The sequence below is a fragment of the Nomascus leucogenys genome, chromosome 2 (genome assembly GCF_006542625.1).
Source record: "Nomascus leucogenys isolate Asia chromosome 2, Asia_NLE_v1, whole genome shotgun sequence".
NCBI classification, from domain to species: Eukaryota; Metazoa; Chordata; class Mammalia; order Primates; family Hylobatidae; genus Nomascus; species Nomascus leucogenys.
This window is the reverse complement of record NC_044382.1, coordinates 104,980,862-105,007,131: the sequence shown is the minus strand read 5'-3', so window position 1 is coordinate 105,007,131 and position 26,270 is coordinate 104,980,862. Positions and strand designations below refer to the sequence as shown.

The 26,270-nt window shown below is 39.3% G+C and overlaps 1 protein-coding gene across 1 annotated transcript in view; it reads left to right on the top strand.

The window, feature by feature from the left end:
* The first annotated feature begins 9,521 nt into the window (after positions 1-9,521).
* The window catches only part of PCSK1 (proprotein convertase subtilisin/kexin type 1), a 42,622-nt gene continuing 25,873 nt past the window's right edge, over positions 9,522-26,270 (top strand). The window contains exons 1-5 of the mRNA XM_030817194.1: positions 9,522-10,013; positions 13,568-13,672; positions 16,936-17,046; positions 19,326-19,472; positions 20,818-20,894. Of these exons, the coding sequence (XP_030673054.1) occupies positions 9,834-10,013; positions 13,568-13,672; positions 16,936-17,046; positions 19,326-19,472; positions 20,818-20,894 (620 nt within the window). The 5' untranslated portion in view covers positions 9,522-9,833. The remainder of the gene's footprint in view (positions 10,014-13,567; positions 13,673-16,935; positions 17,047-19,325; positions 19,473-20,817; positions 20,895-26,270) is intronic.

Below are 26,270 nucleotides of genomic sequence, written 5' to 3'. Positions count from 1 at the left end.
AGGAAGTGGAGAAAAAGAAGCAGGAGGTAGATCAGGAGGAAGAAGAGGAGAAGAAGAAAGTGAAGCAGCAGCAACAGCAGCAGCAGTGGTGGGGTAAGGGCCAACGCCAGTTAAAGCTTTTCACAGCCCTCTTTATGACCTCCAAGGGTATCTGTAGAAGTTTGTAGATTCCTTGGCCTCAGGCCTTCCAGAATCAGAATGGGAGGAGTGATGCTTAGGAAGCTGCATTTTAAACTACCTTGATACTTAATCCACGTAAGTATTATGCATAGTAAACCATTTGAAAATGATTGTCCTACAATACGTTGGGCATTAATGCCAGGGATACTGTCCATTTAACTCACTTAGTTTCCAAGTTCCTAGTCTTATCAAAGCAACAAATGGTAACAATATTTTAGGATAACGTAAACCTAGAAACATAGGGCTTCTGAGTGCAATCTAAAATCATGGACAGTTCTCTTCAATGCAAAGCAAAGAAAATGGCAGAAGACAGACCAGTCATAATGACAGCTAGATTTTATTGAGTACTTACTATGGGCAAAGCCATGTTCTCAGTGCTTTACATAATTTAGTCCATTCAAATCTCATAAATAGTATTTTTCCTCTGTTTTATGAGGAAACTGCAGATTCAGGAGCTATTCCAGGTAACAGTGCTGGTAAGGGGTAGAGAGGACTCAAATACTTACCTGCTTAAAATATTAAACATCAAACTATTCCACATAAGTGGAAGGTAGAAGCACTACAGACCTGAGTTCTGGTGTTAGCTCTGTGAGATTATCTACGCAAACTCTGTTAGCCTTGCTTACCTGTGACTCAGTTTACTTGCCTGTGAAGCGGGAATAGTAATAAAGGTGTAGTGAGAAGCCAATAGATGGAAATCCTTGTGAAAATCGTAAAGTACTATATAAACATCAGTTATCATTATACTCCTACAATCATGGCTCTTGTAGGCTGGATCCAAACCTTCCCACAGGAAGTTGGGAAATGGAAATGAAGTCATTGTGTTACTACTCAATCACCCATAGGCATAATCACAGAAAGGCTGTTTCTAATATCAGGAGGTGGGCAAGGTGGAGGAGCAAGCACATTATAAAAAAGTGCCCCTTTTGACTATTTTCTCTGTGTGCCTCATGATCTGGCCTCTACCGATGTTGAATGTCAAACATACTAATGCCTCCTTTCTTCATACTTTATACTGTTCCAGCATACTTAATAATATTGAGTTTACATAGTCCCTTTTTTTCTAAGGTGCCACTTTCAATAAATGTGTTTAGAGAGAGCAACTTTCTAGTCTTCCCAGAGCCCTTAAACCCGTCACTACTCACTCTCCACCAAGAAATCAGATGCAAATTGCTCCAAGAGGAAGGATCAGGTTCTCAAGTCAGATGTGTGAAGTTCACCCTGTGAGCCGTGGATAAACTGCTTCACTTGTCTGCATTTTAGTGAACTGGGGTTAATAAAACTTGCTCTGGCTCTCTCAACAGGCTTATGGGAAAATTCAATTGGGAATGTATAGAATTATGAGACAAAGAAAAAAAGAGGAAGGGGAACACACTAAAAATTAGTGAGTAGGAAAAAAAGGAGAAAGAGAGGTGAGAATTGAGTGCCAGAGCTAGCCAATTTTACACTTTGAAATCATCTCTCTGTCCAAGATGCCTCCCCACTCCAGAATTTGACAAACTTGTGTAACAAACTATTAAGTAACTAGGGTGCTATTTTCTCAATAAAAATAACTATCATTTACTTGTACCAGACAATGTTGTAAGTATGTTATGTATAATAACTTCAACAGGTAAATTACTATTATACCCTCATTCTGTAAATGAGGAAACCAAAGCAAAGACATGTTCAAAATGTGTCTGGATGTTCCCAGCTAATAAGTGGCAGAGCTGAGAATCAAATCCAGGTGGTCTGAGTCTGCTCTTTTATCTGTGCTTAATGCTTTTTGAAATAGTGTTCATCTAGAGTTTGGGCACAGTTTATCAAATAGTATCAGTTCTTCCATTGACTCTTCTAGCCTTGCAAATAAAATTAAAGCCATTGCCTCTGCCTTTTCCAGCTGTAGAGCACTAGGAAAGTAGATGCTAGATCATCAACCATTGCACCCATGAAATACTTTCCCATACCTATTTCTTTCCTAGCTTTCTTAACACCAAACCCTGACATTTCCCCCATGTATATGTATGGCCCTACCCTGAATTATTGAGTAATTCTGACTGGAGAGTCAGAAGAACTTGAGTAGCCTTAAGCGGACCCCCTCACCCTGCTGCCATACATCCTACCCACCTCCCCCACCCACAAGTCCATCACTTTCCCAAGTCCATGGGCTTAGAATAAACTTTTGTTACCTGCTCCTTTCCTTGGCATGTAACAACTCAGACCTGGCCAATACATGTTTGCTTGAGTTGGGGCACCCACTGGGCTTGCTGGTCTTAGCCTCTCTCTCTTGCTGTGAGTAAATAGCTATAGCTGCAGCGTGGCTAGGTCTGAACAGTAGAGGTACAAGTCTACAGCAGGGTCCAAGGAAAGAGCTAGAGACACGGATGCTCACAGGAGACATGCAGATACCATAACTGAATGGAATAAGGCAGGCATAAGAGAGAAGCTCCAAACCCTCAATTCTCTCTGCTGTTTTCCCCTTATAGAGTTAAGGATTTCTGAACTCCATTATAAGAAAAAAAAAAGGTGGGATAAACATAATTGCAGAAATTCATACTTTGTCTCAGTGTCTGAGAATTGTAGGGGTCACTGTTTCCAGACTAACATTTTCTAGTTTCTAAAGAGAAGCCAGAAAACCAGATTTTTGTTAGGTATTTCCTGAGTTTCAGTATCAGAAGCTTACTTAGAACTTTTAAAGTAATGTGCCGTGGGCCACTTCTGCTTTAGTGCCTTTGTTTTCTCTTTCAGTTTTACTGATTGTACAATTTTTTTGCCTGTCATAACTGGGATCAAGATTGGTCCCTCTTCTAACCACAATTAGAGACAATTGTTGAAGGTCTGCTTTCCTCTACTTGTTTACAACGGCTTCAAGGATTATATTATTTTAAACAACAAGCAGATTAATCCCTGTGTTCACTGGAGGGAGGTGAGAAACAAAGGGGAAGTTAGGGTCAGTCCATTACTATTTATCCCTCAGTGGTACCTGCTAGAAAGCAACCCCAAGGTGACCAATTTCTTGCAGTTGGTTCGGGGGTGTGAAGCCTCCACCTTTAACTGTGCCTGATGTCTCTGGGGAACACACTCTCAGTCTCTTTGCTGGGTGACAAAGGGATAGTTTTCTGCAATAAAGAGTGATGACGGAAGCTGGGGAAGATTGCTTTTGAAACAGACTTTAAAGCAATCTTTTTTTTTATTTTCCCATCTATTTTCATCCTAATGTCAAGCTATTTGGTGCCTGCCAATTCCTAAGTCATGGGGAATTCTGAGGCATAGAAAGGGTTAGTTCTTGGCTTTCTTTGCTGCTGGATTAACATTTTATTTTCTTGGGTCTGCTAAATTATTTGCTTTTTTGCTTTCATAATTTTTTGTGATTGCTTCCACTCCTGTTTTCCCCATTTCATAAGTCTATGTCCTTAAAAAACATCCCTTCTCTGTAGTTTTTGAGGGGTTTTAGTGGGGCGTGAAAGGAGACACATATATTTAATCAACCAACTTTACCTGAAAGTATAGTAGCCAAACAAATAGATACACTCTAAGTGTCTCCCGTTACTTGAAAAGTTTAAGTATACTTAACACATTTAATGGAAAACTATGCAACCATTATAAATTATGCCAGTGAACAGTTATTGGCATGGAAATTTATCAGTATATTAAGTGGAAAGTGATAGGTTAATAGCATTAATAATAGTAGCAAACTAAGCGATTTCTCTGTCCTCACCCTTCTGCTAAGTATCTTAAATGAATTATTTCACTTAATCTCACAGAAAAATCTCCTGACATGTGGAATGAGAAGTTATGAATATCGCAAGCATAAATGTCTATGAAAGTAAAATTATTTTCATTTTCTCCAAAAATATAAATTTGGAGAATATTACTACATTATGGCTCTCTGCATCATGAGTTTGTCAATAATTTTTGCACCAAAATATTATTTTTCAAATAGTAACTTTATAGTGGAGAAATCTGGTTGATATGATACCATCTTAACCAAGTGATCAGAGATAACATTAGTTAATTAGTAATTAGACATATGGACACCATGTACCTCCTGATATAAGCCAATGAAAATGACATAACATCACTTTTTCCTACAAATGTTTAATCCCAGCCTAATCATTAGAAAACACCAGACAAACCAAAATTAAGGACCATAATATAAAATAACTGAATAGTACTCCTCAAAAGTTTTAAGGTCATGAGAGGCAAAGATAAAATATCCCAGTTTGGAGGAGACATAATAACCAAATGCAATAGGGAGTCTTAATTGAATACTGGACCATAAAAAAAGATACGCTAATAGAAGAGTTGGAAAAATATAAAGGTCTATAAATGAGTTAAGAATATTGTATGAATGTTAATGTTTTGGTTTAGCTAACAGTGATAATGGTTACACAAGATGTAAACCCCTGGGAAAGCTGCATGAATGGTATACATGAGCTTTGTGTACTGTTTTTTCTTAACTTTCTGTAAATATAAAGTTATTTCAAAATGAAAAGTTGGAAAAATAAATTATCTTTTTTTAGTTGGCCAACTATACTATATTCCATTCTGGGTGCCACATTTAAAAAATTCTGTTAAAAGATCCTATCCGGACACGAGCAAGCAGAATGCCAAAGTGTTAAAAAGGTTGGGGATGTTTAACCTAGAGCAGAAAAACGTTAGGCAAGATATAACAATCTGCCTTCGAAGTATGAATTGCTATCATGTATAAAAGAGATTGAGACTTGTCAGTGTGGTACTAGAGGGCAAAATTAGCATGCTTGACTGGAGGTAGTAATGAGGAAAGGTTTTATAATATCATTATAAGGAAGGACTTTGTAACCATTTCAGCCAATCCAAACCAAAGAATGGGTTGCTTTGGGAGACCAGGAATTGCCTAACAACTTGATAAAAAATATCACAGAGGAGTGTCATGTATACCAGGCGTGTTAACTAGATCAGTGCTTCTCAAACTTTAATTGCGTATGAATCACTACGGACTCATTAACAATGCAGATTCTGATTCAGTAGTTCTGGGGTGGGGGCTGAGGGTCTGCATTTCTAACAAGCTTCCAAGTGATGCCTATAATGCTGGTATGTGGACAAGACTTTGAGAAGCAAGGAGCTGTATAATATTCAAGGTCACTTTTCACCACTAAAGTCTATAATTCTCATAGAAAGATATACTTCAGGAGAAGAGATAGCAGTTATACACTGAGATTTTAATACGAAAATGGCAATGTTCGAGAGCATAGAGGAAGCAAGAGCATTGCCTGCAAGCAGAAGCAGGGATGCTCTGAAACTCACTCAGTAAATGCATATTTTAAAAGAATCTGTTAAAGAAAGAACCTAAATACTTGTATATGGCCACATTTAATTATCCATTTTCATTAGACAAGATCAATTATTTCTAGCAAGTGGAATTTATGGCACTCACTGCTTCAATTTTAATAATTCAATTCAATTCTACATTAAATTCAAGATTTTGTGTTTATCTAGTTCATTCAGCAAAAATCCTTCATAATTATTCATTCACCTCAAAGCCTTTGCAGTGTATAGACTTTGCTTTGTTACTCTTTTACTTCCATTTCTATAGGTCAGAGCATCCCAACCAGTAGAATTAAAGATGTCCCTCAAGATATTTGGTCTTCTCATCACTTGGGAAGGCCAGGTGAGTAGCTTGTTGCTGAGCTTTTGGAACTCAACCAAGTCGTATCCACCACCTTGATGCTGTATTTACTTCAGCAACCTGCTGCAAGCATGTCTATTTCCATCATGTGAAAAGTGTCTGTGGATCTGCTGGAGGAGTTCATACTCTAAGTACTTAATCAGCATAGCACGCCCACCAAAATTTGGTCATGGGAGGAGGTATCATGAGAAAGTAATTCAGGGAGTTCTGGCAGGTGTATCTTTAAGTGGTAACCCCAATATCAGTCTTTGTGTATACTAGATACTTTTCTCAATTTGTGGTAAAGTTGGTAGATGGTAACTTCTCTAAAAGGTGTGTGTATTTTCCAATTTACAATTTCAGTATTATTTTGTCATACTTGACCTGTAAAATTTAGATGGATTCTGAATCTATATGCATTCTCATATAAAACTCCAACGACAAATTTGTCAAGAAAATAAAAAGAAAGACTGCTATATTATTTAAAATAGAATTTTGCAAAAAAGTTTCATTGACAGCAGCTATTAAGAATATAAAAAGATCATTTGTCATTAAAATGTTTTAATTAGAAATGATATATAGCCTTTTTAAGCATAAAACTTCAGATAAAAACTTATATTGGTGAAAGCATATTCAGATTTCTCAATTTAAAGTTATTAATATGCAATTTAATGTATTACCCAAAATGTTATATTTTATTTTGTTATCATAATTGTATCATATAAAGAAAATGTTATGAATTTCTTCACCCAGCTCCATACAGATGTCTTCAAATTTCCTCCAGTTTACCCCAGTGTGCCACAAAAATATTGTTATTTTCTATGTTGGAAAACACTGCTATAGGTAGGTTTGCCCCTATAATGTGTTCTGCTACCAAAAATCTTCTAGTTTAATTACAGACTAATTCGTTACACCTTTGAGTTAATGTGCAGTTAATGTTACCCATAGCAAACAGGCAAGTCTACATGATAACTGGAAAATGTTAAACCTATGTTATTTCCTTACCCATTCTTTAACATCTCTTGAAGATCTAGGAATATTATTCTGTTATTCTGTGTGTCTAGAAATGTTCTTTTTCTTGGCCCAAATGGTTACACTGTGTCCACTTTGTGATAAATATTGAGCACATTGTTTAGTATGCCCAAGGGTATATGTTTTATTTCATAGTAACAAAATGTTTAAAACATTTGTTTCCTAAGACTAAAGAGATATGGTGATCTATAGATCTCCTTTGAGCATATTCTTACTTCCTGCCCTTAGTAGCTTCTTTTACTCTCCAAGAAACCGTAATGAATGCTTAGCTGTATCACTGGGCAGTTGTGAGCATCATGAAAGGCATGGCAATCACTTGATAACTTATAATGGAAACACGTCCTCTTTAGTTTCTGGAGTATCCAGTTTTCTATATAAATTAATCAGATGAATCAAATGCTATTAAAACCAACCTAAGGGTGATAATTGGCTCTTCCAGTTTATAATATGAAATATAACACTGATGGGCCTGGAGGTCGCTACCATGATCTACAAATCAGGATAGGACTAGCCCTTGAAACAAAAAGTTAAAATGGATTCTAAATCTACTTGCACCTCTAGTCTTGGCAGAAATTTACTTCTTCTGCATGCCAGAAGTTCTGGCAAAGAGGTTCATAGGATAAAAATCAGACAATAGCAGATTAACGTACTGATAACGTATTGTGTGGATGAGGATATTATCTTCTTTTTGTGAGAGTTTACTTTGCCCTATTAGGTATATAAACCAAATGTTTATTCCAGGCTTATATGGTGCTCCGTTTAAGACAAATGCCTCATTAATGAGAGAACACAGACCCTATTGCCAACACTCTGCCAAACTGATTTACTTGAACAATAATAAGAAAGGGACAAATATGTTCCTCCTCTGACACATCTACCATTATAAAACATTTGCCCTGGGCTTCTCTTGCCTTGCTAGTGCACAGTTAGCGTCTGTCTGCTCTGAGAATGAAACACCCTTGAGAGCTGGAGGCCACAACTCAGGTCGAGGTGTGAAGGGAAAAGAAGACAGCTTACCCAGCCATCAACATTCACACATGTAGATTTACAGAACAGACAACAAAGCTATCAATCGGAGCCCATTCCATTTCATCTCATGTGAGTTACATTATTGTAAAACACTTAACCATGTCACGTGGCTTATTAACATTGGCATTTGATTTTGTAAAGATGCTTTATGTTTAAAGAAATTATCTAGTGCACATTTCTGCAAACGTGGAGGCAAATGAAAAATTAGCACTGCAGAGCCTGATCCAACACCAAGTCTTCTCGCATTTGCTTCTTGTAAGGAATATCTCTTGCTTCCTTTCTCCACTTGTTCATATGCTTTCTTTCCAACCTTCTCCCCTTTCTTCTATTTCTACAGCATAGATCGCGCCCTCAGGCGGTTGAGCTTAAAAAACAAACAAACAAACAAACAAAAAAAAACTTCCCAGGTGCAGCACACTCTCTCAATTTCACCTCCCGGCGATTTTACTTTTGGCCTGAGTCCAACACGTTCCCAAGAGCTGGACACAAGTTGTCACGATCATGAACCTAACCACACTCCCCCCTGCGGCCAATTTCCTATTTTGCTGTTCAAAAGAGGGAAATGCACATATCAAAAGGAAAACAGCTTGGTGCTGGCCAGCTACAGAAGGGTGGAGGTCTTTGGTGCTCAGAAGAGAGAGCAGCTCCTGCGGCAGTCCTGCGTGTGTCGCTGTCCAGACCTCGGTGCTGAATACTAGGCACTGGTATCTGCCGCCAGGTTCAATCCCTCAGGGTTCGAATAGGCTCCACCATGGGAGACTGAACTCACTTCCCTAGGGTGAGGGGTGGAGAATTCATTTAGATGTTTGCTTGCTCTCCTTCCACAGGAAACCATTTTTCCACAAAGAGGCATTGTGCATTTTATGGGAAAATAATGGCACAGCTCCAGTTCAGCACCAAAGTGAAGAGCTCTACTGAGGCAGAATGGAAAGTCGAGGTAAATAAAAACTGCTCTTTCCCTCCCTGATTCAACACAACAGCTTTTGGGATCCTAGATCCGCTTGTTGACAAATTCTTAAAAATATGGTTTTTTTAAATCACATGATTAATCATTTTACTGATAAACACCCTAAAAGGTGGTGGTGGCGCTGGCTTTGCAATATCGGAGTATAACTGCTGATATTGTTTTACTGAGGTTGAGAAACAAAGGGAAGGAGGAAGTAAACTTGTAAACTGAGGTGGTTTGAATGGTTAAAAATTCATTTTTAAAAGTATTGCTTTAACATTGTCTTGGAGACATGCTCATTTTCTTAGACAATTTAGAACAGAATTTGGGCAGTAGTAGCTTCCCTTCTTCTCTTTACCCTCCTAGCCTCTCTCTTTGAAAGACCTAAGAGCCTTGTTCTTCATAGCAGGTGCTGATACACAAAGGGCCATTATAAGAATCCTATAGCCTCCCCCCTCCCCGCCACACACATGAGATAATAAAGTAAATACAGAGAAAATGGATGGAAGGGAGGGAAAGCACTCCCAGCCTTTGATTCTTGGTAGTTATGTTCAAGTGGGGCACTTCTCTTTGAAAAGTGAAGATGTTTCTCACGGTACAGAATTTATGGGCAGACAAGGAGCAGACTTAACTGATCCCAGCAAACAGTTCCTTCCTTTTCCTAATCTCTGGCTGCTTATTTTAGCCGCTTCTCCGCCCCGCCGGGAATACCATTCAGATCTTAGTCCAGGTAGATCTGACGTCAAGAGATGGCTTTCGTCGATTTGACGTGTAAACACTCATTTCCATTCTGGCTAGGAAGGGCTGGGGCTCCACTCAGCCTGGAGACCGAAGCGCTTCACTGAGCGCTCGCCGCCGCCCAGCCTCTCCTCGCGCGCCTCCTAGCTCTTCGCAGAGCAACCAGGAGCCAGGAGTGGTCCAGAGCCCGAGGGTGGGAAGGGGAAGTCTGTCTGGCTTTTCTCCTATCTTGCATCTTTTTCCTCTTCCCTTCCCACTCGTGTTCAAGCGAGTGTGTGAGCTATGGAGCGAAGAGCCTGGAGTCTGCAGTGCACTGCTTTCGTCCTCTTTTGCGCTTGGTGTGCACTGAACAGTGCAAAAGCGAAAAGGCAATTTGTCAATGAATGGGCAGCGGAGATCCCCGGGGGCCCGGAAGCAGCCTCGGCCATCGCCGAGGAGCTGGGCTATGACCTTTTGGGTCAGGTAAGAGTTTCCACTTTCAAGAAACTTTCTGGGGCCCCAGGGGACTGGCGGGACTGGAGCGCGGTCTTCCAAGCGGGAGCCCCAGGTTGCACTCTCCAGAACCCAGTGTAGCAAAGAACAAGGAGCTGCTCCCGCTCTCGCCCCTGGCGCGCTTGGAGAGAGAGAAAGCTTGCATTATTTACTGTTTGGGCTGGGCGCAGCCAAGCAGAAGGAAGCCGTTGCAGCTGGGTAGGGCTTATGCTTACTGTTGGCCGCTCTAGAATTGAAATCCGTTCCCGCGCGGTTTGGAAGAAAAATCCCTCCACGCTTGTTCAGGGAACTTAAGATGCACTCAAGCTCTTACCAACCAAGCGCCCCCGGGAGAAGCAGTGCGCTCCATCCCCCGGGACTGAGGCGGTCTGCGTCAGGAGCCGGCTGTTGCCTTCTTTTCAATATGGCAGCATCAGATCCAAGTCCTGATGCAAGGGGCTAAGCAGGCTTGGGGCTGTCCGCCCTGGCAGCCTGTAAGGGCACGCCCAGGGCATTGGAAGAGTGCCAGCTGCTGGGACTCGCGACCAGGAGGTTGGGAGGCCGCGGAGTAGCCTGGGAAGCTGGGGGGAGAAATGGTGGGTGAAAGACACGGGACCATCTATCCCCTCGACTCTCTGGGGAGCTCCGGCTTTTCACTGGGAACTTATAAAGTCCAAGCTTCATAACTTTGCCCGGCCAGTCCCACTGCAGGGTCGAAATGCCGAACCGACTGTGGGGAAGGGATCTATTTCTTTCTTGTTCTTCAGCCAAGTACGTAATCGTTTTCCCAGGAATTTCAGCTTATTGTTGCCTGTCCAAGTGAAGGCTTGGTCAATAGGTAGTTGGTTGGAGGTGGGTGGGCGTCAAGACATTAAGTGGGAGACTGCTTATAGCTGAGCGATTCCGAGGGGACCCTAGGGAGTGTGACTTCTAGGCTAGAGCTTTCCTTTCCTTGGCTCAGAATCAAGCCCTCGCCCCCTGCTTGGGAAGTTGGTCTGCACTGAGGCGTGGGAGGAGGCAGTTGTAAAACATTTTGGCGCGTTTTTTCTGGAGGTGGTGGTTGAGACGCCGCTGGAGTCACGGATGAGTAATCGGCGGGGGCGTTGGCGATTCTGCAGACCGAACCCTCTGGGGAATTCGCCTGCTCTTGCTAGAGGCTTCATTCTCGACTTTATAAACCAAATTGTCTTTGAAATGCCCGAAAGGAAAATCAATGCAGATTGGCTTCCTGGTGTCCCAGCAGCAGACGAGTCTTTTGCTTTTGGCCAGCCCTTGCCCTCGTGCCAGGCTCCGTGTTAGGGGCTGAGGAATAAGAGGAGGGAAAGAAACGCTCTCAAGTAATCAACAACCTAGAGGAGACTAGCTTAGAGATAAATGACTGCAACTGATTGTAATTTGCGTAATAATAGGAGTTGTACTTGAAGTCTCAATATTCATTGGTTGAAGGAATGAAAGTAGTAGGGAATTTGAGAGGGGTGAATGAAAACTGCCCAAATGAGAAAACATTTGCTCCGGGAAGAGGAGTCAGAGGTTGCCAGGAGAACATAATGAGATCGGAGAAGACAGTCTAGGCATAGAAAACAACTTGTGGGAAAACAGTGAGACATAATACAGTTTAGTAGTGAATCTGGGAATTGCACGCAATTATTAGTAATTTTTGCGACCCAAACAGGGTGTGAGTAGCAGATGAAATTGTGCTGGTGGGTACTGTGGGCATTCATACAAATCATGTATGTCCTATGGGGGTAGACACTGGGGATTTAATTGTGTATTCCTTGAGCAGCTACTGAAAGGCTAAATAGCACTGGTAACCATGTAGGAGGAGACTGGGGAAGACAGCAAAAACTAAATCTCTCTTCTTTTTCCCACCTGTTAGCTCTAGGCATGCATCTAAACCTAGACCATTCAATGTGAAAATTGCTTTTCAAAATAAATAAACATAAATCTTAATAGTAAAAAACAATACATCATCATTCTTGGGAGGATCTTTGGGTAAGGGATAGCATAGTCACAAAAGCATTAACAAATAGTGGTGGAAAACCATCTATATTTATATATGATTTACAATACTATCTTTCCTCTATCCATTTTTAGTTAAAATGGCATTACTAACAAAAGTTTTAAAACAAACTTAACAAAAATTATTTTATTAGAATAATAATTCTTTGTAGAAGGCTGATAGCATGTTCCTGGTTCTGCTTATTGCTCTTTTTGTTTAATATTACTAAAATTACACTAATTTGGCATTATATATTGGGTACCTTATTGACTCAGGATAAAGCTTGGATTAAGGTAGTGACAAGAAGAAAAATCAGTTGACAGCAGAGAAAACAGAGCTAAGCACTGGTGATCTTTTTCTACGGCTGCTGATTTCTCTCCCCAGTTCCATCCACAGCTTATGGGAAGATTCACTAAGATTCAGGCGTGGAGCAGGGCCTAAGCTTCTCTATTTTAAAATTCTCTAGGCGATGAGAATCACCAATTTAAAGAACATGTTTCTTCTGTAATATACTGTTGTCAATTGTTTGTTTCTTAATTTTAAAAATGCAGGGTTACCTAGAGGATTTGGTAGCTTCAAATTTAGTACTGAGTAAAGGGAGACTAGCTCAAAAGAATAATGAATATAGTTCTAAATGAACCAAAGGTGTCAATAGCTACCCAGAGAAGTATACACCCTCTAAAGTGGAACACCTGCCCTAAATGTAGCATGTTCTTTTCTGAAAGCCTTGAATTAGTGGAAAATCAAACGATCACTAATAGTGGCTAATAGCAATTTATCACTATGAATTCAATGGCTACATTTCCTAACAACGATAATTTATTTTAGTGGAAAGTGGCACTGACCATAGATAGTATCCCAGGTGTTTGCCTGCTTACCACAAATAATTGTTCTTTGAACAGATATATTTGATTAAATGAGCATTTTAATATGATATTGTCACACATGAAAAACATGTATTCCCTCCAATGTGTGTAAAATAGAAGCATCACTAGTCCCCTACTGTGAGCTAGTGAATATACTGTGAACTCAAGCAATAATATTCTGAGGGTCATCTTAAGACCTCTATCAGTGCCTTCTTCATGAAGAATGTGGATGAAGCTGGAGGCCATTATTGTTGGCAAACTAACACAGGAACAGAAAACCAAATACCGCATGTTCTCACTCATAAGTGAGAGCTAAATGATGAGAACACTTAAATACGTAGAGGGGAACAACATATACTGGGGCCTTTTGGAGGGTGGAGGGTGGGAGAAGAGAAGGGATCAGAAAAAATAACTAATGGGTATTTGGCTTAATACCTGGGTGATGAAATAATCTGTACAAAAAAAAACTCCATAACACAAGTTTACCTATGTAACAAACCTGTACTTGTACTGCTGAACTTAAAATAAAAGTTTAAAAAAAGAAAAGAAAAATGTTAACTTCTGATACCAGGAATGGGCTTAATAAAAGTTGCCTATCTCTAAGCTATCTGAGTTTTAAACTAGTCCATATATATTTGTTTGGGAAAGTGGATATTTATTTTATTTCTTTCCTTTTATAGATTGGTTCACTTGAAAATCACTACTTATTCAAACATAAAAACCACCCCAGAAGGTCTCGAAGGAGTGCCTTTCATATCACTAAGAGATTATCTGATGATGATCGTGTAAGTGTTGTACATTTGTGTTCAAACCAATACTCTAACTTATCTGCTTTCTTTATGATTTCTAATAAAAACAGAAGCATTTTGCAAATGTGGTTCTTTTTTATTGTGACCAAGATTGTTTATCTGTAATATTTCTAATTTCTTTCCTTAAATTATAATGGCACATAATAATAACAAGATTGGGTTGAATTGGTTGAGCCAAAGTTAATTTTACACATATATACGCAGTTTAATTATATAATTATATATATCTCTAAAGTTAATTTTATATGTACACTCACAAATTCAGTCTAAGAGCATGAAAGTGAATATTTAAAATGAGAGGGCAGCACTAATAAAAATGTTTGACAATACAGTCAATCAACAACCTTTTATTAGGTGCCTATTATGTACCAAACACTTTAATACCAATGTGGGCTCAAAGAAATACATGAGGCTTACTTTCAATAACATTTCAGTATAACTGAAAAAAAAGTCTATTATTTCTATTGGTTTTGCTGTGTAAGGAGCTAGTGTTTATGAGAGAACTATAAATCCATGTCTTCATGAGGCAAATGCTCCCATAAGTAATCTATTGTTGGATCCAAACCATTTGATCTCTTTTCATCCTAGTTTGTATCTTGCTTCAATGATTAGGTAACAGCAGAAATAAATATAGGTAAATAAGGTAGAGGCAGTTTGAATAGATAGCTAATGTACCTATCGATTTTGAAGTCTATTTTCAAGGTCAACAAACATATCAGAAAATGTTGACTATGTTGGGAGTATTGTAATTTTCATACAGTGTTGCCTTTTCTCAAAGAAATGTCATACTGGAAGAAATTTATCCTGATTCACCTGATATCTGTGTACATAATTTTTGTTACTTAGGAAAATCTGGAGAATTAGAGGATTAAAAACATCCTTTCAACTTCCCAGGGGGAAAAATATATATATATATATATTTTATGATATATACATATATATATATATGACAGAAAGGTGATAGAACTGTTGAAAGTAGACGGAATTCATGAGGCCTATAAGATGATTTGCTGTTTTATTCATTCTGAAACTGATAGAATTTTTAAAAGAAGAAGAAAAAGACAAATTATGAGGGTGGGGAATGGGAATGGCCTGGGTCACCAGTGTTCGAATGTAAAAGAAACAACAACATCCTGACAATGCTGTATTAGGACCACGGACAGTGACCCTATAGCTCTTTTTTGTCAAGTTATTGCTTGACGTGAGAGACCAAATCAGAGGCCCTGGACCTTATTACAGAAGTTTCTTGTCCACTGAGGTCTTCCCTTACTCACTTCAAGGGAGAGGGCTCATCATGTGTGGGCTCTGAAAAGCAGAATAACTTCCAGCACTCTGGCTAGGCTTAGTCCCCAGGCTAAGCAGGGGAGAGATTTCCTTCTTTGCCTAAATGCATGCCCAAACTGCATGCCCATTAATGCACATAGAAGTCAAACTGACCTGTCTTCTCATTTTCACAGGAGAAAATTGGACAGAATAGAGCATACCTAACTGTGATTCTTACTCAAAGTATCTCATGACAATGAAGATGGCCCATTCTACTCTTTATACACCCCCTTGATAGCTGATTTGGGGTGGGGGGCATCTCAAGATATTATGGAAAAAAGCTAAGAATTTAGTCTCCAGCACAGGTATAACTTTGTAAAAAATTATCCCAAGAATAATTTTATTTTAGGAAACATTCTGGAACCATAGAAACTTGCATTGGAAGGTTGAAGTAGATGATCTTCAATGCTCTTTCCAGATCAAAAGTATTATTTATAATTAAGTACATGATACCTATTATGCATAATAGAAACACACTACCAATTTTCCTCTATACCATTCAGCCTGCTCTTCTAGAGATTAATATACGATTCTGAGTTAATGACATTAATCATAACACTGTTTTCTACAATTGGATGTTTATCTGATCAGATGGCAGAGTGCCTCCTCTTATATCCCATTTCTAAGAAATTGCTCTTGGTTTTCATTTTATTGCTCTTTTTTGATGGAGGATAATATTCTTTCAAATCAGCCCTGTGAAATGCAGCAATAGTCTATCTTTACAAGTCTGTTAATAAAATCTCCAAGTGTAAGTGACCCTCCACCTCAAAGATTAGTACTTATTCCCTAGCAGTCAGCTTCCAGAGATCGACTCAGATGATGGGCAGCATTCCAAGCATTGAGGTATTTTAAGCCAAAACAATTAAGCTTGAAAATACAAGCACTTTAAAAATAAATCATAGTGACTAATTTCTAGCTTTCAAGTTCTTCCCATTATTTTTAATGGGTTTGCAGTATATTTTTAATTGAAAATTCAGGGCAGTCTTAGTGGATGGTTTTATCCTTCAGTTGCAAATTATTTTTCAGTTTTTATTTTTGGAGCTGATTCATGAGTACTCTCACATTAACAATATTCCACCACACACTGAATTGTCATCATGCATACAGCAGAAAAGATGTGTTTGGGGTAGGAAATAGTCATGTTGCCAAGAAAAATAAGAGTATAGAATTATCTCATAATGAATATAACTACAAGGCAGCCCCTCACTCTCTCAGGGCTTCAAGTATAATAGGATTATGCTGTAAATATGGGGCAGGTAATTTTCGTATTGTCAGATCTCTTTGCATAATACATGAGACTGAATTAATGGTAAGTGCGCGTGGTCAGTAGTGCTCATTCATCACCCAGGATCTGTGTCTCATATTAAGTACTTTTAAGCAGAGGTCGAAGCACAGGGGAGGGAGAGTTTCAAATTTGCATGGATACAGCACCATTCTTACTTTATAAAATATTTGCAATTTCTGCCTGTTGTATGTAAAGAAAGAGAAATTAATCTATAAAAGCATTATAACAGCAGTCTCTTGGCTTGTTGACTCAATCTATAAAAGCAGACAAATTTTCAGCCATGGAGCCCTGAAACCTTAATATAAAAATGAGTATTTTGGTCCATTTGCTGATGAAAGCAGACCGAACTTTTGCTTCCACTGTAACCACAATGTAAATAATTTGAGGGAATTACCATTTCACTGACTCCTTCTCCTCCCCCTAAAGGTGCACTTTACTGTAATAGAGGAAATGTGCATCTCCCCAGTGGGCAATCCCTTCTTCTCACTGAGGTGCCAGTTTAATCTGTAGTCAAATGAAAATATTGCAGAGCTGCCTGAACTCTGATGGGAAGGGTACTGGAGATAGTTAGAGGAAGTATACAGAGGTAGATATTTGACTTTTGATTTTCGTGCTATAAAAATCCTTGTAGGTGATATGGGCTGAACAACAGTATGAAAAAGAAAGAAGTAAACGTTCAGCTCTAAGGGACTCAGCACTAAATCTCTTCAATGATCCCATGTGGAATCAGCAATGGTACTTGGTAAGTACCTACAGAAGGACTGTGTGGGTGGGACCTGGGACCTGGCTTCTTTATGTTGTTACATTTGCAACATGGATTTTTTTTTTATCATGGAGAATTTCATAGGGAGCTATATTATCTGGAGATTAGGGCTGATGGGACCTTCTTGATCTGCCTCTTCTGTTTTGCTGAGTAATGATGTTGGAAACAGATATCTTTAGCTGCTGTGAAAAAAATAGAATTTTTTGTCTTCGTAAGTTTATTTGGGATAAATGCAGAAAAATAGTATCTTGCAGGTTAGGGGTTCCAAAAACAGTACTTATGGCAAAAATCTCATTTGGTTAAAGTTATTCTTTAGAATCCTTTAAAGCACTCACAGAGTATTCTGAACATAATTTGGCATATACAACCCTGAATGACAATTCTTATATGACACAGATGAGAATCTCTGAAAGAGGTTAAAAGAAGGAACACAAGAAAAGTCTATTGCAAATGTCTAGACTTGCAAACCATTCTACCTTTAAGATAGTTACCAAATCCTTGAGTGCAGAAATTGTTAAGTGTTGCTGTCTACCTGCAGGGTGTCCTCTCTTCTGTTTAATGTTACGTCTGTATGGTAGTAGTATAGGCTAATAGAAAGATTTGTTGTTGAGAATTTTATAAAAGATTATTTCTCTTGAAAAACACAAGCAAAGACTTAGATACTCTTGTTGCATAATGGATAGAAAAGGGGATCAGTTTCTCTTGACACTATCTTCTCTTTCTTTCTTTCTTTTTTTTTTTTTTTTTTTTTTTTTTTAGACAGAGTTTTGCTCTTGTTGCCCAGGCTGGAGTGCAATGGCATGATCTCAGCTCACTGCAACCTCTGTCTCCCAGCTTCAAGCAATTCTCCTGCCTCAGCCTCTGGAGTAGCTTGGATTACAGATGCCCGCCACCATGCCCAGCTAATTTTTGTATTTTTAATAGAGATGGGGTTTTGTCACATTGGTCAGGCTGGTCTCGAACTCCTGACCTCGGATGATCCACCCGCCTCAGCCTCCCAAAGTGCTGGGATTACAGGCATGAGCCACCGCAGCTGGCCTCTTGCCACTATCTTAAGTATTTGCTCATTGCAGCAGAAGAGACTTATCAGTTAACACTTGTGCATTTCCTGTGTGACAAACACTATTCTAAAATGTTTGATATGAGTTAATTCATTTTGTTCTCATGATTATCTGTGTTGTAGAAATAGTAATTATGCCCATTTAACAGATGGAAAAACAGAGATATTGAAAAGTAGAGTAATTTGCCAAAATCCATGGCTGCTAGTGGTGGGACCATAATTCATGACTCCAGAGTCCATACTCTTAACAACTACAGTCTAAAATTGTTCCTGCAACTGACATAGAGGCCTTCTTCTCTGACTTTGGCCAACAATCTGTGTACAGTTCCAGCCTCCTGTGATTCAGTTTCATACCAGCCTGGCAAATACTTGTCACCCCACCCCCCAACCTCTTTATGGGGAGGAGGGCACAACAGCAAGAGGGCAGCTCCTTCGCTGACACTTTTGATTGTGGTTATTTATAGATTTCTTATTGACCCTTTCACCAGGTACCTGGCATTCTTTTACTGTCTCTGTCTCACATGCTTAGAAATGTGCTTATATCTGTGTTCCCTTGCTACCCAACTTATCTCCTGTACAGTCCCACACTCTGACTATCAGAAAATGTATTTGAAAAGGAAAACCCTGAATCTCCTCTCACAGACACTTAACCCCTAAATCAGTCATACTTAAAAATAGGCAATCACATTGCAATTCCTGAGGCAATCACAGTCTCCTGAGCATTTCAGGTTCTGCTTTTTCCTTTAGAAGAAAAATTCTAAAACATTCATGAACGACTATGCACCAGGCAATATAATGAGAGCTCAATGTGGCAATGGAGAATCAGGATTTGGGGGGGAGATGAAAACATCGACTATCAAATAGAGCTTCCATAGATGAAAGGGTTGAGCATGTTATTATAAATGAAAGAAATTTAGGGATAAAATTCTTCAAAGCCATGTAGTTCAAAGAGAAGGAGCACAGGTGATTCATCTTTTCAAGTGATGTCCATTTGGGACAATTGGGAGAAGAGCAGCACTCTGGGGGTTCATTTGGCCCTACTCTCAACTTTGTTTTTTATTTCACTGAATTGGCTTCTTCTAAAGAGTAGAGTGACCCAAGGAAAAAGAAAGATGGGTCTCCAGGTTGGAACTTAAGTGCCCATTTTGTAGCAAGCAAGTGATGATTTTACCAATGCTTCTTTGTTTTTCTTTACCAGCAAGATACCAGGATGACAGCAGCCCTGCCCAAGCTGGACCTTCATGTGATACCTGTTTGGCAAAAAGGCATTACGGGCAAAGGAGTTGTTATCACCGTACTGGATGATGGTTTGGAGTGGAATCACACGGACATTTATGCCAACTATGTAAGTGTGTGCCTTCTCATTACTGTGACTTAGGGAGCTGTCTGTGCAGATGCGCAGTTAGGGCTTTCCTTCTTTTCAAGGGGATGCTGCTCTGGTGTCAGTCCCTGGAATTATGGGCCAAGGTTATGTCCCTTCTCCCACTTCCCACAAGCTTATATGAATTTATTTTGTACCAGTGGGCATTGAAATAATTCAGTGGGATCAAAAATTGTACAAAAGTATATGTGTTGGGAGAAGAAGGGGCAGTGCCTATACCAATTAAGTTACCAAAATCTGATGACTTTGAGTTGCTCAGTGTTTGGGGCATTAAAGTAATCAAATCAAGCCCCTTGCCTGAGATCATTTTCACAGTTTCCCTCCTCACCTCTTTTATGAGTCTATATCCCTGACATAGTAAAATTATATGAATGTGATTCCTTCCATGCAAATCCAAAGTGAATACCACACAATGCACCTATGCCAAGCTGAGAAAGGAAAAGTTTTCTAGAAATGGGAAAATAAATAAATAAAAACAATTTGCTTCATTGTTTATTAAGTTTATAATATAATATGAACACCATCATATATCTTAGGTCTTTAGATCAGGAGGCTGGTGTTTCATCTTTAAGATTATCCCTGGTTTTTCTCTCATCCTTTCCACCTATCAAACATTCCCCAGCTATAACGCCAAGCTAAAGAGCCAAGGAAAAGAGAAGGAAAAATAGTAGCACAGAGTAGAAATTAAGAATGATTGAAATATATGGAAAGCATTGAAAAGTAACAGCAATGGTATGTGGGAGGCGTTTAAATGTAGCTATTGGGTTGGAAAAGGGAGTGGAACCTGAAAGCTTGTCTTGAATTTCAAGCACTCTCTCTCAAATTAAATCACATGTTTATTTAGTGTGCCTGGGAGGCTGAAGGAGTGCACCATGGACCTGAGTCCCACCCTCAGCCACTTCTTTGCACCTATATTCATAAGAGAGATGAGTGTCAAAGTGTCACTAACTAGCTTTATGGCCTTAGGGAAGTCATTTAACTTCTCCGGGCCTCAATTTTCTCATCTGAAAACTGAGGTGACTGAACTAAGTAAACTAATTCCTTCCAACTCCAATATCCTATGAGTGCCTGTGAACCATAGGCTTGGTAACATTCACTGAGAATTGAAAGCTGGCTCACCTGGCTGTGTTCATCATCTCTGCCTGGTTTGTGGGTATAATAAATATTCAGTGACTTGGCCAGAATCTCTAAAATGCAGGCTTTTGAGCTATCAGCCAAGATGGGAAGGCATAGGGTAAGAGGCTTGGGAAGTGATGCTTTTTTTTTTTTTTTAATGATGCCACAGTGTTATTTTTTGTTGTCTCTTTAGGATCCAGAGGCTAGCTATGATTTTAATGATAATGACCATGATCCATTTCCCCGATACGATCCCACAAATGAGAACAAGTGAGTAAATGTGCATTCGTGTGAAATAAAGTACTTTACAATGCTTTTATCTTGTTTGAGAAAATTATACCATACATTTCATCCACATTTCAGTGCTCAGGAAATGTTAATGCAAAATATACATACCACAATATTTTGTTGCTTTTAAAACAGAAACCAAAGTTTCTATTTTTATATTCCCTTTGGTTTATAGAACCACATTTTCATTAAACTTCTTACATTACGAAATTCTCCTCTCAAATGTTACTGAACTGTTGTAGCTTTAGAAAGAATGTTTGAGATATAGAGTACACACTTTGAGCCCACCCCTTCCCCCATTTCCTCTATCAATCTTTTAGTCTTAGCAACATGCTTTATATTAGTCATGAAAAGAAATATATGTAAAGAAATGGATATGAACAATGCCCACAACTTCTGACGGTGGCTACAGTCACCCTCACCAGTTCTCTCAGAAGAGCATGGCCAAACTCCAGACAAGAGAAATGCCTCTGAGGTCTGGCCCCTGAATCCAACACAGTCTCCAGGGCATTGAGCCAGCCGGAAGTCTCCTCCAGAGTTCCTGCTGCTATAATGCCATAGGAAAGAGAGAGGAGACAGCACCTGACTCCCAGATTAACTATCTCTCCCTTGAAGCCACATTATGGTGACAGAGGCCAAGAGCCACAGAGGCCAAGAGAAAGATCTTCTAAAGTGAGAGGTGAAAGAAAGACCCAGAAGCAAGAGACTTTCAACTTCTCTCCTAGCCCCAAAGAAACTTCACCCTCTAGGCATGTGGACCCTCAAAGTGTCCATGCCCATGGGAGAGACCATCTTTGTTCATACCGATGTTCTCATAGACATCAAGGAGACATTCAAACTTTCCTCTTCATTTTCTCTACACAGAAGAGACTTGCACCAAAATGATCAAAGCCAAGGTCAAAATTAGGGTTGTTGCTACAAGTGAGGATGGAAAAAGCCAAGCATCTAATAGCTCTTGGTATAAGTCACATGAAGTGCTTCTTTATTCTCTCTGGATGGCTCTGTCTCTTGGACTGTTACCCAACTTGGGTCAGACAAGTCTGTCTCTGTCTATCTCTCTCTCTCTCTCTTTCTCTCTCTCTCTCCCTCCCTTCCTCCCTCCCTCCCTCCCTTCCTTATTCTCCCTCAGAACTCCCAAGTGGCTGGTGCAGTAATATTGATCCAAAGTTATTTCTTTCTTTGGATGGTCTTCCCTCCAGAAAGCCAACAAACCCCAGGATGGGAGGCTGGGGTACAGGGACTTGGCCTCAACTTCTGGGTGTTTATTTCCTCCCTGGGGAGAAGGGGAGGCTTGTGGATAGTTCAGGGATATGACTTCTTTCAGTACCATTTATTTCTTTGAGGGTGAGTAAAGGGGTTAACCGCAAATACCCCTTAGAGGTAAAAACATTCCAGTAAAAATACAATAGGAACCACTGGCAAGGGTACCCTTGGAGCAAAGTGGGAGTGTCTCAAGAGCTTACAGCAGACCCTCAGACAAACTTTTTGCTCTATGTCTGAAGCAGGATAATGCAGGACCAGTAAGGACATCTACTCTTTTGGGGCACAGCCTTGTAATGTAGTTATGGCTTTGCCAATTCCCAGAGTAGAGGGTGACCTTGGGGAAATCACTTACCTCTCTTTGCCTCTATTCCATTTTCTTCCCCTAAAATGGGTGTCAATGTACCTTCTCCCTATGTTTCTTAAATGAACTTCCTGAGGAAATGGGTAATAAGCACTTGGAATAATAAGCCTTCTTAGAGTGGAGTAGAAACGACTTTCATTCCACCCCCTTGGTTAAGACTACGGGAAATCTGTTCCCCAACACTTGAGTGCAGCTCAGGAGACTTAGATGGAGGCACTGGCTCCTTCCTAGGCAGTATACAGTCCTTCCAGGCAGATCCTGGGTCTGGCCCCAGGATCCAGTGTGGGTGATAACTTGTATGATGGCTGCATGGTGGGCGAATTCTTGATGAAATGATATTCTCCGGAGTTTTTCCAGTCAGGAGATGGAACACTCAGACCTTCCTCAAAACAAAGGGGATCTCACAGCACAGCATTTATAATAGTTGTTTTATATATATGAATATAATAATTAAAATAAAATGTAATTTCCCTGACTCAGGGAGTTAGCTGCAAAGGCCCCAGGGAAGCAGCCCATATAATGCTATTTGTTTTGTGCCTGAAAGCCCTGAGCTTCCAGATCATAGCCTGCTGTGAATCTTCCACATAGCATTGAGAGAGCATGTCATAGCCCAACAGTTAAGAGCAGACTTGGGAGCCAAATTTAGGTCAAATTTTAGATCTGCTACTTAGTAGTGGGGTGATCTTGAGCAAATTATTCAACTTCTTTGTGCTTAAGTTTTATCATCTTTTGAAAAAGAATCTCTACTTCCTTGAGTTAGAGGTATTAAGTGAGTATATATATATATAAAATAAGAGAGAGAGAGGTATTAAGTGAGTTTATATATATAATAAGTATGATATATATAACACTTCATTGAGTTAGGGGTTTAAGTGAGGTTTTATATATATATATATATATATCACTTAATATATATACATATAAACTCACTTAATACCTCTAACTTAATGAGGTAGATTATTTATTTATATCTATATCTGTATATCTGGCATTTAAACAAATTGATTTGTTTAAAAATTATTCCACAAGATAGTTTAAATACTACCCTTGTTCTGGTTAAAATATTCTTGTCACACATGTTATTTAAGCCATATATGTGTATGTGTGCATATATATATATGGCTTAAATAACATGTGTGACAAGGATATTTGGCTTGGACATACACACATACATGGCTTGGACACTGGTACATAAAAAAGTTAAATAAGTGTTTGCTGTGGTGACGATGATGATGATAATGATCACAGCTTCTCATTTAGTAACTGAGGTAGACCTTCTTTCAGTGAGAAATCAACATGACAAGAATAATATCATCCGATGGGAGCAGCAGAGACAAGTCAATTTTCTGAGCCAATTCAGAATCTGCTATTTGGAAATGACATAACGAGCAACTATCTCTCAGGATCCTCTTGACTATCAACCAAAAAGGTGGCATCCTTATCATTTATCAGAAGGTATAATAAAATGTAGAGTTGCCTTCTAGCATGTTGTCAGACATAAATCCCTTAGGTTTGGAAAATGAATGGCTCAATTTTGTCTTGGCCTTTATAGCAATTGGAGAGGTATTATACCCCAATTCCAAGGGTATTATCTCTTCAAACTATCTGTATTGCTGTTGTTCTTTATTACCATGTAAATGAGATTAATAGAAGCTACATTTGAATGCTACTCTGAAAGTCAAAAGAGGAATCACTAAATAATAAAATCTTAACAGTGCAGGTAATGCTTATTATTAAGCTGGCATAAATCTGTATTCAGTATTTCAACACCAATTACAGATTGTTTTTCTAGTTAAATAACAAGTGTGACAAGGATATTTTAACCAGAATAAGGGTAGTATTTAAACTATCTCGTGGAATAATTTTTAAACAAATCATTTTGTTTAAATGCCAGTTACTACCATTGTTCTAAGATAATAGAGAGTTCTTTTACTGCAGCACCTCACTTAGAAAAGAAAAAGAGCTGCAGCCTATAAAGAATGACATAGAAACACTTTTCTTTCTCTCAACGTTTGGAATCTGAGGATAAGAGGAGGAAAACATGTCAACACATATTTGTACCATGATCCTCCTGCAGCTCTCACTAGAGAATAGTCGTCCATATACAAGGGGAGATAAATAATAGGTGCTGTCACACTGCATCATTTTTTAGGACAAAGGCACAAACCTGGGGATGTCTGTCAGCAGATTGATTCTGTTGGCTCAGGCTGAAGACTTGCACTGGATTCTTTTGCTGACCTGAACCCTGTCTCCCATCCTGTATACATGGAAATATATAAGAAGGCAGTGGTGACTTCTGGAAGTACATTTCTCAGAGATGACAACTGAATTACTCCTTCTACTAAGGCAAAGAGCGTTAATCCATCCACAAGGCATAAGGTGCCTTCTGTGTGTTCAGATGTGCACACTTTTCTCAGAGAATGGGTGTGGTCAGGACAGCTTCAGTTGCAAATGAAAGAATCCTAACTCAAAGATTAAGTAACAAAGGGATTTTAAAAATATTCACCCAAGTGATGTTCTAGTTTCTGATGTTGCAAGATCCAAGAGCTCAAACAATATGTTCTCAGGACACCAAGCACTCTGTTTCCATCTCTAGTGCTGCTCGCCTCTGCTTGGCTTCACTTTCAAGAGAATCCTGCCTGGCAGAGCAAGACCCATATGACTCACATGGAACTTAAAGCTCATGATTCTCAAGAAAGAGTAGGGTTTCTTCCCTGTAATCTGCATCAGTCCTTGAAAGTTGTCTGAGAGGAGGGGCCCTATGATTGAAAAAAATCACAAAAAGTCAGGAGGGCTGCTTCCCCAAACAGGAAAATGCTAGCATACATAAAAGAAGCAGGTGTTTGCTGCATCAGGAAAGATCTTGAATTAAAGATAATTATATTGTCCTGACTTAGAATTCCCAGCCAGGATTAACATGAAGGAGCAGGAATCTTATTTTGTGGAAGGAGACCAGGAAATTATCTTTGCTACTTTAGGAAAAAGAGAAGTCGAACAATTCTTTTTGATGGCCCAGTCAATTTAGGAATTTTATATTCCATGCTATGCTGAATTAATAGATGGCCAGTATAGTAGAATTGAAATGTAACTGGCCAACATTATTGCTCCGAGCTAACCCTTCCTCTCTTTCACTCTATGTTGGTATATCTGGTAGGCTCCTCCAAGCCACCAACAGCCTTCACACTACTACAGGTTGTTTCCACAATAGAATAAAATCACGAAATAAATGAATTCACATTAATGTGCTTTTGGCTTATTGGCCCTCCTGAGTCAGGATAGTGGTGGGAAAAGACAATCATCATCCTCAGAATTTCAGAATTGATGCTTTAGTGGTGGAATTTGGTGTTTTGAAGATGCATTTTTCTTCCAAATACTCTGAAATCATAAATTACCCTCTTTGCTTGACTGCAAAACCAATCATGTTCAGGCTTCTGGCCCCAGTTGGGATTTCGGGTGCATCTTGGCTTTCCAAATAGCTGGTAATGTCTTGCAAATATCTCAGGCTCCTCTTGGTACCAAATAATCTTCAGACATTTTAGTGTGGCATATATTTAGAGAGGAGGATGGCTTCATAGGGGACTTGTTCTAGCATATCCTACTAAGGCTGATCAAGGATAATCTAATCCAAGGCCGTCACTAGGGAGAAAAGTGAGGAGCCACTTTGCTACCAAAAAGTACAAAGCAGAAGCCATTTCTTTGAAATTGTTTCTGAATGTCAGAGTTCTTATAATAGT